The sequence below is a fragment of the Arabidopsis lyrata genome (assembly GCF_000004255.2).
Source record: "Arabidopsis lyrata subsp. lyrata unplaced genomic scaffold ARALYscaffold_1, whole genome shotgun sequence".
NCBI classification, from domain to species: Eukaryota; Viridiplantae; Streptophyta; class Magnoliopsida; order Brassicales; family Brassicaceae; genus Arabidopsis; species Arabidopsis lyrata.
The window spans coordinates 6554635-6566786 of NW_003302555.1; the positions used below are offsets into that span (position 1 = coordinate 6554635).

Below are 12152 nucleotides of genomic sequence, written 5' to 3' on the forward strand. Positions count from 1 at the left end.
ATTGAAAGGATTGGGAGAATCGAAAAAACACAATTTCACGCCTCAAAAAACCTAATTCTCTCCCACCTATCTTCTCTATCAAACTAAAAGCCGCCGTTTGTTCTCGGCCAACGTCCGGTGGCTTTACAGCCCCGGCGTTGTGCCTCGTGTGTGTTTTTAGTTGTTTTTTCTTCTTTCTTTAGTATCGTTCTCATCGGCTTTGTAGTTTTCGAGTGGTTTTGGCTTCTCTCGACGAGATCGGAGGCGGAGTTACTCTGGTTCAAGGTGTAGTTCCGTTAAAGCTTTCGGAGTTTCAGCTGTCTTGCTCGATCTACCTCTTGTGTTTGGTTCCGTTTCGCCTTGGATTCGTTTTCTATTGTTGTTTTGTCGGAGTCTCGCTCTACCATTGAAGATCCTGATCTGGTCCGTCGCGGTGGTCGATGGTGCTTGTCGGAGTGGGTTCTTATGTGGGGATGGTGGTGTTGATTTCTTGACTGGTAATTGATTTCAATCTCTTCAAGTCAAGCTTGTTTGGTTTATCCCCGGTTTGCTTGTTGGTGGCCTTAGTTATTGTTCGTGTCTTAGTTTGTGGGTTAGTTGCTATGGATAGCGGTTTCTCCTCCTGATTGTTTTTTATTTCTCAGAGTCTTATTTTTGTGGGGTTTTTGTCTGTTCTGTGGTTGAATCTTGTTTGAGTGAAGTTTCGGTTCTGGCCATTGTTCCTCTGCCTTGGTGTTGTGTTTTGTATCGAATGTCCTGGAAAATCTCTCGTGTGGTGAGACGGACTCGATGCCTTTTGCCATTGGCTCTTTGCTCATCTTCTTTGGCTGGTTCTTCTGTATCTTCAAGATTTGCTTCGTTTGGAGTTCGTGGGTCGCTATTTTGCCATCATATGCGGTATCTCTTCCACTTGAGTTTATCGTCTTCTCGGGGTTGGTTTGGAACGTTTAATACTACCCAAAGCTCTATAAATTCTTTCAGCAGAGAGAGGAGCTATTCATGGGTTTTGATTCGGTTCCTCTCCACAAGACAAATAAGGCATTTGTGCGTCGATCCCTTAGCTTCAAGTTCAGGCCTTTTCCTTTGAGATTCTTGTGTTTTCTAGTTATTTCAATCATTGGAGGTTTATCGATTAGTTTTCTAAGTTTAGCTTATGGTCTTGTATTTGGTTGTTTGTTAGCTTCCCTCTTTTGGGCTTTTGTCTTCGGGGATATCACTATTTTCCGCCGACTCTTCTTATCGGGGATATTAACTCTTTCCGCCGATCTTTGTATCTTTCGAAGGTTTAATATAATTATTCAGACGAAAAAAAAAAAGGATTGGGAGAATCGAACCTCCCACCTCTAATTACCAAACCTCTATACTTAACCAACATAGCTACATAAGATTTTAGTCAAAAATGGGGCCGAAAATTTATATATTTATAGAGGGCCGCAAGCACATGCTTCCCTCAAAAGCCGGCTCTGAGTAGCAATCAACTCAATAATGAATGCAATTAATCCTTTCCTAATCACAACTCATACCGTACGTGATTACATTGCCGCTTCTATGTCCACGAAAAGGACGATTATGTTTCTGGACTGAAACATTGATGGGCATCTAAATAGGCTTTTCAATAATATTAACAGGCCTATTGGCCCATATACCAACATGTGTAAATCAGTCCTCAACTATTCCTCACAAGACAAAACAAGGTAACGAAAACAAAAACAACTCATGCGTGAGCAGCCGTAGAGTCTGCGGCGGCTGCCGGCGTGAGTCCAGTCAACAAATCCTCTTGTGGTGAGCCAAGCAAGAGTGAGACGATCTCTCTCATATTCGGCCGCTTAGCTGGATCAGGGTGACAACAAGCCAGACCTAGCTTCAGTAACAATTCAACTTCCTCCATCGTCTCACACTCGCTCCTCACTCTCTCATCCGCCGCATCAACCACTCTTCCTCCGTTGTACAAATCCCTAACCCAATCCACAAGTACCATATCTTCCTCCTCCGCGTACTCTATCGGCCTCCTCCCACAAACAACCTCCAACACCACCACACCAAAACTATACACATCACTCGCCTCCGTAGGCGCCGACGCAGACGCAAGCTCCGGCGCCAAATACCCTAACGTGCCCACCACGCGTGTCGTGTTTGGAGCCCCACCGTGCTCGTACAGCTTGGCTAAACCAAAGTCCCCAAGCCTCCCACGCATCTCAGAATCCAAAAGAATGTTACTTGATTTGATATCTCTGTGAATCACCACTTGGTCCCATCCATGGTGGAGATAGTTAAGCCCTTCCGCAACATCGTTAATCACCTGACGCCTTCTCCGCCACGGCATTGGCTCTTTAGGGTTATCAAAAATCCACTGATTGAGACTTCCGTTTGGCATGTAATCGTAGACAAGCATCAGCTCGTTTTTCCGGCGACACCATCCTCTCATTTGAACTAGATTCTTATGCTGTAACCGACCCATACTCGAAATCTCCGCCATGAATTCTCTCAAACCTTGCTTCGAATCATGGTTCACGCATTTAACAGCTATCTCACTGTTGTTTGACAAAATTCCTCTGTAGACTTTACCAAATCCGCCAGATCCAAGAAGACGATCGTTAGAGAAAACCTCCGTAGCTGCAGCGAGTTCTTCATAGCTGAAACGGTGAGGCCAAAACTCTAACTCCCACTCCTCGATCTCTTCTTCTTCTTCCTCTCTCATCAGTTTCCTCCAAATCATATAACCACCAAATCCAAGTAGACCTACGAAGACAACACAACCGATAACGATCCCGGCGATTGCTCCAGTTGAAAGAGAAGACGAAGAATTTTCCAGGAAGAAAACAGGTAAATTGGTTGTGTTGATCTCTCGAAGAGTTCCAGTATCACTCAAGCTCCAAGCTAGAATCCTTCGAGCTTCATTCCAATTGGTTTTGGAAGCAGAGAAGCCGACATACATATCTGCCGAGACATAATTAGCGATAACCGGATCACGGAAAGTAAGCGTTGGCCGGCGAGGTCGAAGAACACCGACGGGAGCGACGGAAACGTTGATCTGGAAGTTAGGGCCATCGAAATCGATCCAAGCTCGAACGTTGTTTCCGTTACGCATATTGAAGCGAAGGAAGCTTCCATTAACAGAATCGTAGTAGCCAGCGGTTACGGATGTGGTGGATTCGATGTTGTTAAGGTCAATTCCGATGTGGTTATCGTCGATGTCGTTGACTTCAGAGTTTCGACCGGTGTCGAATTCGACGGCGAGGAGAGGAGCGTTGAATCGGACGGTGGCATTAGTGAAGAGACCGAAGTATTGGCTGGAGAGAGCGTTTGGAGGAGAGGTGGAATTGGAGAGGACGAAGCAGAGGCCAAAGCCAGGAGTTGTGGATATGTCAGGGAGAATAGAGAAGACGAAGGAAGTTGAGAAAGAAGAGAGTCGGGTCGGGTTTCGTGTTGGATCGGGTATAATTGAGAGCTTTTGTGGGTAAAAAACGCGGCCGAAAGAGAAAGGATCGGACTCGTTGATGAAGCTGATGACGCTGGAGTCTACGCGGGAATCTTCGATGAGGATTACGTCGGTTCTGTTGGTTACAGAGCTGAAGGAATTGTAGAGAAAATCAATGGCGGAAGAGGAAGGGAGGAGAGAAGCAGCAAAGATGAGGATAAGGAGGAGAGGGGATGGCCAGTGCCACCACATCTGTGTAGAGTTTTCCGGTGAGAGGAGAAATGTGAATAATTTGGGGAAACCGTCGAGATTTCTTCTTTTCTCTACAAAATATTCAACCAAAGCGAAATAAGTGAGATAGGGAGAGACGGTGGTCAACGTCGGCGGCTTTGAAAGTCAAATGGTATTCTTAACAGTTGAGAAATTAGGACAATGTCAAACCCAGTCTCGATCGGTTAATTAATTAGATTGTAGACTTAACCCCACTCGGTTCCAAAAATACAGTAATGGGCTTTAGTTGGAGTTATTTGAGTTACGTGTGCCTTTAGACCTAAATTAGCCCAATAACGCACAAATACGGCCTTATCGACTTTTTTTTTTCCATGTGTGTACGTATATTTATTTATAGCGACATGTGGATTTAAAATGGATTGATTGGGACAAAACGCCAAGGAAAAGCATCTATGCAAACTGACATTTTACATCCGTTTGGGTATGAAGCATATTTCAGTGCGAGTATAAAACACATCATCGTTTATACATTAGTCATATCAGTAAGTAAACTAAAAATTTCCTAGAGCTGAGTAAAATAAAGGTAAGCTTTTTGTTAATGAATTTATTTTCATGGATCATATATTATGAACAATATATACACAGTTTATTACATTGTATGGTTTTTCTAATTCTTTTCTTATTAACTAACTATGATGCTTAGGATAGTTAAAAATGGGTGGGAATGAAACTAGAGAGCTTCCGATCATCAACCTTTCTGACAAGAACCTAAAACAGAACACAGAGCTTTGGAACTCGACGAGAGACAGCGTCCGTAAAGCCATGGAACACCATGGATGGTTTGTGGCTGAGTACAACAACTTTCCCACGGAACTTCACCACTCGATTTTGGAGGCCGCTAAGGAACTACTCGATCTTCCTCCCGAAATCAAGATAAAGAACGAGAGCCACAAGGCCAGGCACGGCTACATCACCATGATCTCCGATGGTCAGCCCGTTCACGAAGGTCTTGGTATTGACCAAGTCAACGATGTCCAACAGTGCCGCCGATTCACTCGTCTCATGTGGTCTGATGATCATCATGACAACGACCGTTTCTGGTATATGTTTATCAAACAACATAACATAATCAAAAGTCGTACGTTGTTACTATATGCATGTATTAACAATATATATATGATATGTTATAGTGAAACTGTTCATGCATATGCGAAAATGCAAGCAGAACTGGAGCAACTGGTAATAAGGATGCTCTTCGAGAGCTATAACGTGGAGAAGCATGCAGATAAATACATTGGAGGAACAAGGTACCTTCTTCGATTGATGAAATACAAGAGACTCCCTAATGGAGAACCCAACAGGAAGTTTATTTCTCATACCGACAAGAGCTTCATCTCCATTCTCCATCAGAACCATATCACAGGACTCATGTTGAAATCCGAGAAAGAGGATGTTTGGTATCCTTTTACTCCTTCACCAACTCGGTTTGTTGTTATAGCAGGCGATGCCATCATGGTAAGCTTAAATTTATCAATCGGTCCAAGTTTCCATATAATAATTAATGTCAAATCATGTGTGTATATCAAATCATCAGGCGTGGAGCAACGACAGAATCAAGGCGTGTTACCACAAGGTGGAGATGGAAAGCGTGGAAATGAGGTACTCGTTAGGGTTCTTTTCGTTCCAAAAAGGGATGATATCGACACCGGAAGAAATGGTGGACAAGGACCATCCTTTAGCGTACAAGCCCTTTCACCATGATGGACTTCTTGAGTACTATGAAACATTGGGAGCTCATCTCAAGGCTCATCGTACCATGACCAAGGCCTTTTGTGGCATCCCACAAACCTGATCATTTTCCACCAAAATTCATCACTTTCGTGATCTTATTATAATAAAATGTCTGCCTTTATCATGTGTATATATATTTGAAACTCAATGTGTCTACTCTCTTCTCTATCTGTTTAGTTATATAGTTAGATACTATTTTGTCCTTGTTTGCCTCTATAATGGGCTTTGTCCTCAATGGTATCTGGATTACGTGTCCTCAATAGTAAAAAATATTTTGTTAAATTTGAGAGAAGTTTTTGATATCGTTCAAATTTAAGGAATATATAATAAATGTCTGTATGTATTTAATACATATTATCGAATTTCACCTAACAAGCATTTAATGCTTGTGTTTAAAAAGACAATTATATGTATTTAACACGCGCATAGCAAAATCGAGACTAGTTTTTTCGTAATTTGATCGAACTCCAAATATTGTACTGAATGTTTATTTGATCATACTTTAACATATAAACAATTTGTCTCTCGTTTAATTTTTTATCCCAATTATGTCTCTGCGCCAATCGTTTCTTGTTTATATTACCATGGGCCTTGACTAATAGTTACCCTTGATCCTTTTTCTTGTTTTCTTCTTTTTTTGCAGTTTGGTTGTGAGAATTAAAACAGAACTCCACTTGAAGTCTCCATTATACGAAATAGTTAATTTCTTGTCTAATCAATAACAATCAACACCAAAAGTTCCATAAATCTGCATGGGCCATATTCTTCTGCACACATCGAGACAGAGGATATTGCTTGATTAAGATAAGATAATATAATGAATTTGTTTTCGTCATTTTCGTTTTCTTTTTAGAGTAGACATAGGCTTGTCTTTAGATGTGCTTTGTCAATTTATTTTCAGACAATCTGACAAATAGCAACCAAACAAGATGAATTGTGGTGGGATTCTGAAAATAACACCGTGTAGTTTGTCCTTAATGTCAATAAAATAGATTTCTTTAGTGTTTCAATCATAGAATTTCTTGGGACCCTCAACGCATAATTGCAGAATTTCATATTTTGATGAGATTCTCATTAGTGGCAACATGTCATGGGACGATTCCAGAAAGTGCTAGATTTTTTTGCGAATTGTAATTGATATGTATGTAATGCAATTCAGATACGATTGAGGACAACTAATCAATCATATTGCTGAAATAATTAACAACAATTTATTAATCAAACTAACTAGCGGATCACAAATATTATTATCTCATGATTAATCATTCCTCTCTGTGATTTCTAATCATTGAAAGAGCTTTATTGAAGTGAGTTGCTTTTGTTCGAAGATACTCTGTCCATGTGACCGATCGGTATAGAGGCAATTCAACCGGACTAACCAGCTTCGGGACAGGTGATATCTTGATATCAGATTGTGGACCCCAAAGGAATGCTACAGATAACCGGGCTCTGGTTTGGTTAACCCTAGCGCGGTGCAGCACGCTTTTAAACAATCCGTTGGATAAGATGTGGAAGAGGTCACCAACGTTGACCACAAGCGAGCCAGGAACCGGTGGCACGGTGACCCAACCAAGATCATCGCGAAATACTTGTAGACCGGCGGTATTGTTCTGGCACAGAATGGTTAGGAGGGTGGAGTCGGTATGAGCTGCTAGACCCATAGCTCGGTCCGGTTCAGGACAAACCGGGTAGTGATTTAGCTGGAGAGCAGCTTGGGCCCAATTTAAATCTGAATTTAGACTGGCCCATTCAACGTCCTCTTCGCTGACCCCAAGTGATTTTAGTGCTAACCACATCAATTTCGATGCCAACTTTTTCATCTGTTCCTCGTACTCTTCAACGATGTCGCTGTTAATTAAAAACGAATTGTATTCACTAATTAGTACAGATGAGATTTAGACTACATTAAATATGTGTACGACCTTTGAATAAAAAATTAAAACAAGAAAGCAAGTTGGGGTTTTTTGGTTTTGTTTTCTCCGATACGATAACAAACATATATCTTCAAAATCTTTAAGGTGGGTCCACTACTACACTAGATTTCATTATGCACTTAACTCTTAAATCCACTAAACTCCGAGGACATGGCAAATTTCGGTTGCTTCTGTTATCTATGCCCCTTGTTACTACCTATAGGGCGTCCAACGTTTGTGGATGTTCTACCTTAAATATAAAAATTGTGTCCTTATTTATAACGTTTTCGTTAATGTAGAAAAACTTTTAAATACAAATTTAAATTCACCCATTTATAAGTATAAGTATATAGGATTGAGTGTTTGAAATATATACCAGTAGTTGAGGTGAAGTTGGGGCCAAAGTTTACGGAAATCGTTGAGAGGGGAACCAGTGATGGTGAAACCTTCGGACCACATTTTCTTATTGAAGAAAGACGCGATACGAGCGACGCCATAACCGGAGACACCTGTCTCCGACCGGGCAGCCTTAAGCTTGCGCTGGACAGGTAGCCGGAAGAGGCTACCGGTGAGAAACTCAATGTCTTGGAGAAGTCCCAAAGGCACGCCGTGGTTTGCGATCTGGAAGGCACCCCAAGTTCTACATGCATGGCCGATTTGGTTGGCCGCGTCCGGGTGGTCCAGGTCGATGAGAGGGATGTTTTCACCGGTGGTCGGAGGAGAAGGAGCAGCGGCGAAGAGGAGATCGTCTTTAGGGGTCCACTTGTAAGAATCCGGGAGCTCACGGAGGGAAGTGAAGTCAGGTTGGTGAGAGTGTGGGAGGTGAATGGGATGCCCTCTAAACACATCTGTTAACATTGCAGGCATCTTGCTGATCTTGTTTTTAAAAATTTATAAATCTGATAGATGTTTGTGTATTTTTCTTATGAGAAGTGTGATGTTTGGTGATGGGGAGATTGGAAGAGTTAGAGAGTTTTATTTATAGTGGTGGAGTCGAGACCAAGAGGAGGCAAAAGCATATGTTAAAGCTCTTGTTCTGGTCCAATCTTATTGGTTATTCTACTTGTTTTTTGGATTAATACAATACGAACAAACTAACCCTCTAGAAAATTATAGAGGTCCCGCCATTTCCTTCTTTTGTAAGAAAAAAAAAATACAATTTATTATTTGATTTATGCAAGATAAGATACATACACATGATATGGGTTGTCAAACTATGTATAATCTCAGATTGAAGTTGAGGTATTAATTAATATGATATATTGTATTCATATGTAGAAGTTAAACCGTATCTATCCATATAAAAAACTCATCTATAAATTTAAGAAAGTGATTAGTGCGTATATATAGGGACAAAAATATGCAAAAGAAAGAAAGAGACAAAAGTTGTAGTCTAATTATTTGTTTTTGTTTATGTTGATTTGGTTATTTCCTCAGTCATTGGAATTAAGTATATCCAACAATTTCTTGATGACACGCTTCGTGATTTTCTTCAATTATTGTCATAAAAAAAAAAAACTTTCAAATCAAATTTTAAGAAAGTTATATACACAACAGGAGAATTATGTATATATATTTTTTTCGCCACCACAAATTACTTTTTGTATTTCCAGCGATTGTGGTCAAATTAGTGTTGATTGATTGAAATCATAATTGTGAGAGGGGGAGACATAAAGAAGAGTGTTTTTTGTTTGGGACAGAAGAAGGAACAAAAATAGAAAGGGCCAATGTTGTCTTGTACAAACAATAAATAGCTAACTGCAGCAAAGAACAAAATAGCTTATCTTCTTTAGATTTTCACAAAGAAAAATGAAATGATTTTGGCAAGTAATAATTTGGAGTAAAAATATTTTAAATAAATAAATATATCTTCTGAATATATAGAAATACTTTGGACGGAAACGAATCTAGAAAACAACCAGGCTGACAAAAAAAATGAACTTAAAACATAAGAAGATAGACGATGAGAAGACACACATATCTTTGAATAACACTTACCACGATCGACTACAATTGAGCGTAATGAATGTTTGATGTGTTGGTTAGACAGTTTACAGAGTTAATATTATTTATCAAACGACCATCAATAACGTTGTAGCGTATCAAATAGAGACTAGCGCAGAGGCCTATAGTCTATAGAATAAAATATTAGTGATGCGTTAAAAGTTAAAACTACACACTTGGGAAGCAAATGTGGTCGCAGAGACTATAACATTTGTGTGATAAATCATAAACCTATTTTTGTCAAATCTAGAACGGCCACATCTAATTATGATATGCAAGCCGGATTCTTACCTAAAATCTAATCTGATTTTTGGAATCCAATTCGAATGAGATAAACTATATGAATACGTCTTCATTATCTTTGTTAAGAGATGATCCATTAGATACTTTTTCCGAATTGTTACTAATTACCTAAAATTATTGAATTAATCGTAAGAGTGAATATTTGAAAGAACATTACACCAGCGTTCCCTAAGGTTTCCAGCATCTGGATTCATTCTATATTTACGAAGAAATAACATTCAAATATTCATGTATAACACACGTGCATATGTTTTGCATCTATTATTAACAAAAAGATATTTCCAAATTGATATTTTGTTATTTTTGTAGTTGTGTATGCTGCATTAAAAATATAATGGATGTACAGAAGCTTGGTTTGTTTTAGTCTTCAAGATAAGCATAAAAAAAATAGTCTTATGAAATGTATACAAAACTTTTAACCAATCGTTGCATTTGATGTAAAAACGTTTTTTTCGAATAACTTTTATATTTTATTCAAAAAAATGTATTTTGTTATTGTTGTAAGTAAATAATAGACAATAGTTAATAATATCGAAAACTATATAGTAAATAATGACGCAATAGACAATACAAATCAATTTTATTCAAAAAGGGCAAGTTCAAATACATATATAAAGTGATTTTAGATGAATGATAAATTCGTAATCACCGTGATATGTTAAAATATTCCAATTTTGTTTAGTGGAAGAAAACGTTATCGTCTTTCTTTTTGCATTCAATAATATCTTTTTCAGGAACAGTAATACAATTACAAGCGTAATGACCAAATTTCCATAACATGACTTGCCTTTTCGCGACCTATTTAAGCCCTCTACTGTTTTTGGCTTCTAACTAAACTACAAACTTATTTCTATCCCTGATCAAATTAAAGACAAATTTGACATTCAATCCTATGTATATAAAAGAAGATTCACGATACAATATATATAAAAAAATGATTAATAGTGTGATGATAATCACTTCCGAATCTAATTTTCTTGTTTTCTTTTGGACAAATTGCCCGTACGTCACAAATCAAGGACCCATTCATAAAAAGTTTCGACGGACCAGTTGATTATGTGTACGAATTTTTTCTAAAGGAAATAGTTAAAGTTTTTTTTTTACATTATAGAAAAAGAATAATAATTACTTGAAATGGATCAAACGTTGAATCAATATTGGGAACCAATAAAAAGTGTTGAGAGACTGGATGAATCTCTTTTTCTTCTGGCATCTAACAAAGGGAAAGACTACCCCATTCATTTTCTTTTTAATTTATTTAAATTTGGTCATTTCCGTCTTATTTACTTTTGTTTTTTTCCTACTCTTTTAATTATTTTCTACTTTTTAATTTATTTTTTGTCTGCTTCTATCCGACTTGGCTCTCACTATGCTATATTCCAAAACAAAAATATCTACAAAACGACAAAATTTAACATCTCGTGGGTCCTTTTTTTTTTCAAACACTAGTCCTTAAGATTAACGCATTATGTTACAAAAGGAAGAGCAAATGTATAAACGCATTAATATACCCACTATTTTCACGATAATCTTAGCTAATTAGAGCACTTCCAATGGAGTGTCTCAAGGAGTGTCTCAAAAATTAAAATAAGAAAAAAAATTAAAAGTAAGAGAGAGAATGAGACACAGTATCTCATTTGAGAAACTGTGAGACACTGTGTCTAACACTTGGCATCATTTGATTGGTTAAAGTTTTTTTTAATTAATTAAAATTTAAACAAATAATTTATTTATTACAAAAACATTAAATTATTATATTTGAGAAACTTATATAGTTTCTCACCATTGGAGATGCTCTAGTTAGCAATAAATAATCAGAAGAGTCATATAACACGTAGCACACTCCGGTGATAAATTATTGTGTGTGTGAATGTGACTGTGTGTCATTATGTCAAATTGTCAATAACAAAAGAGAAATTTTAATAATAATTGGCTGTTTGATTTAAGTGATAATCTCGTTAATTTGGTTTTAATATTGTATTTTTTAATTTTTTTTGGTTTAATTAATAAATAATATTGTATTTTGATGATGATGATGTAAATGATCTCACACGACAATGTCGAACAAGACTGAGCCTGAATGATCTCATGACTCGGTTTTGTTGGTGTTTCGATTTGATCACGGATTCACGGTGAAGCTTGATATTTTTATTTTTATTTTTATTTTAAATTACGTGCATTACATTATTAAAAGAACAAAGCCAAACTTATTTATGGAAAACAAGGAATATATGTAATTAATAGTACACATAACACATGGACATGTACACAGCACATGCATCATCATCATCATCTTCATCATCATCCATGCACGTGCTCCTCACATAATGCTCTCTAGTCTCTACATCGCTTTCCAAAATGTCACAAAACAGAATAATTATGATTTTCATCATAGAGCTAGAGATTGTTCTCCCGTACCTTGTCTCCCAGTTCTAACCCCACACCCAGAACAAACACATCTATATGTACATTATTTCTATTTATGAGTGTATATATGTACGAGCATGTGTAGG

General features: G+C 37.9%; 3 protein-coding genes across 4 annotated transcripts; 1 reads left to right on the forward strand and 2 right to left on the reverse strand.

The window, feature by feature from the left end:
- Positions 1-1467: 1467 nt before the first annotated feature.
- On the reverse strand, positions 1468-3746 carry LOC9328934 (L-type lectin-domain containing receptor kinase S.1). Its single transcript, XM_002892826.2, has one exon. The coding sequence runs from the start codon at positions 3647-3649 to the stop codon at positions 1694-1696; it is 1956 nt and encodes a 651-aa protein (XP_002892872.1). The 5' UTR covers positions 3650-3746; the 3' UTR covers positions 1468-1693.
- A 48-nt stretch (positions 3747-3794) lies between these two features.
- On the forward strand, positions 3795-5740 carry LOC9328935 (probable 2-oxoglutarate-dependent dioxygenase AOP1). Of its 2 annotated transcripts, none has more exons than XM_021012466.1 (4): positions 3795-4211; positions 4332-4728; positions 4819-5143; positions 5223-5740. In XM_021012466.1, the coding sequence occupies exons 2-4, from the start codon at positions 4343-4345 to the stop codon at positions 5478-5480; spliced, it is 969 nt and encodes a 322-aa protein (XP_020868125.1). In that variant the 5' UTR covers positions 3795-4211; positions 4332-4342; the 3' UTR covers positions 5481-5740. The 2 variants fall into 2 exon arrangements, with proteins under 2 accessions (XP_020868125.1, XP_002890109.1); XM_002890063.2 differs by having other exon boundaries at positions 4337-4728.
- Positions 5741-6584: 844 nt separating this feature from the next.
- Positions 6585-8466, reverse strand: LOC9326172 (gibberellin 3-beta-dioxygenase 1). Its single transcript, XM_002892827.2, has 2 exons — positions 7709-8466; positions 6585-7267 (listed from the first exon to the last, which is right to left on the reverse strand). Exons 1-2 carry the CDS (start codon positions 8197-8199, stop codon positions 6682-6684), a joined length of 1077 nt encoding a protein of 358 aa, XP_002892873.1. The 5' UTR covers positions 8200-8466; the 3' UTR covers positions 6585-6681.
- Between the last annotated feature and the right edge of the window lie 3686 nt (positions 8467-12152).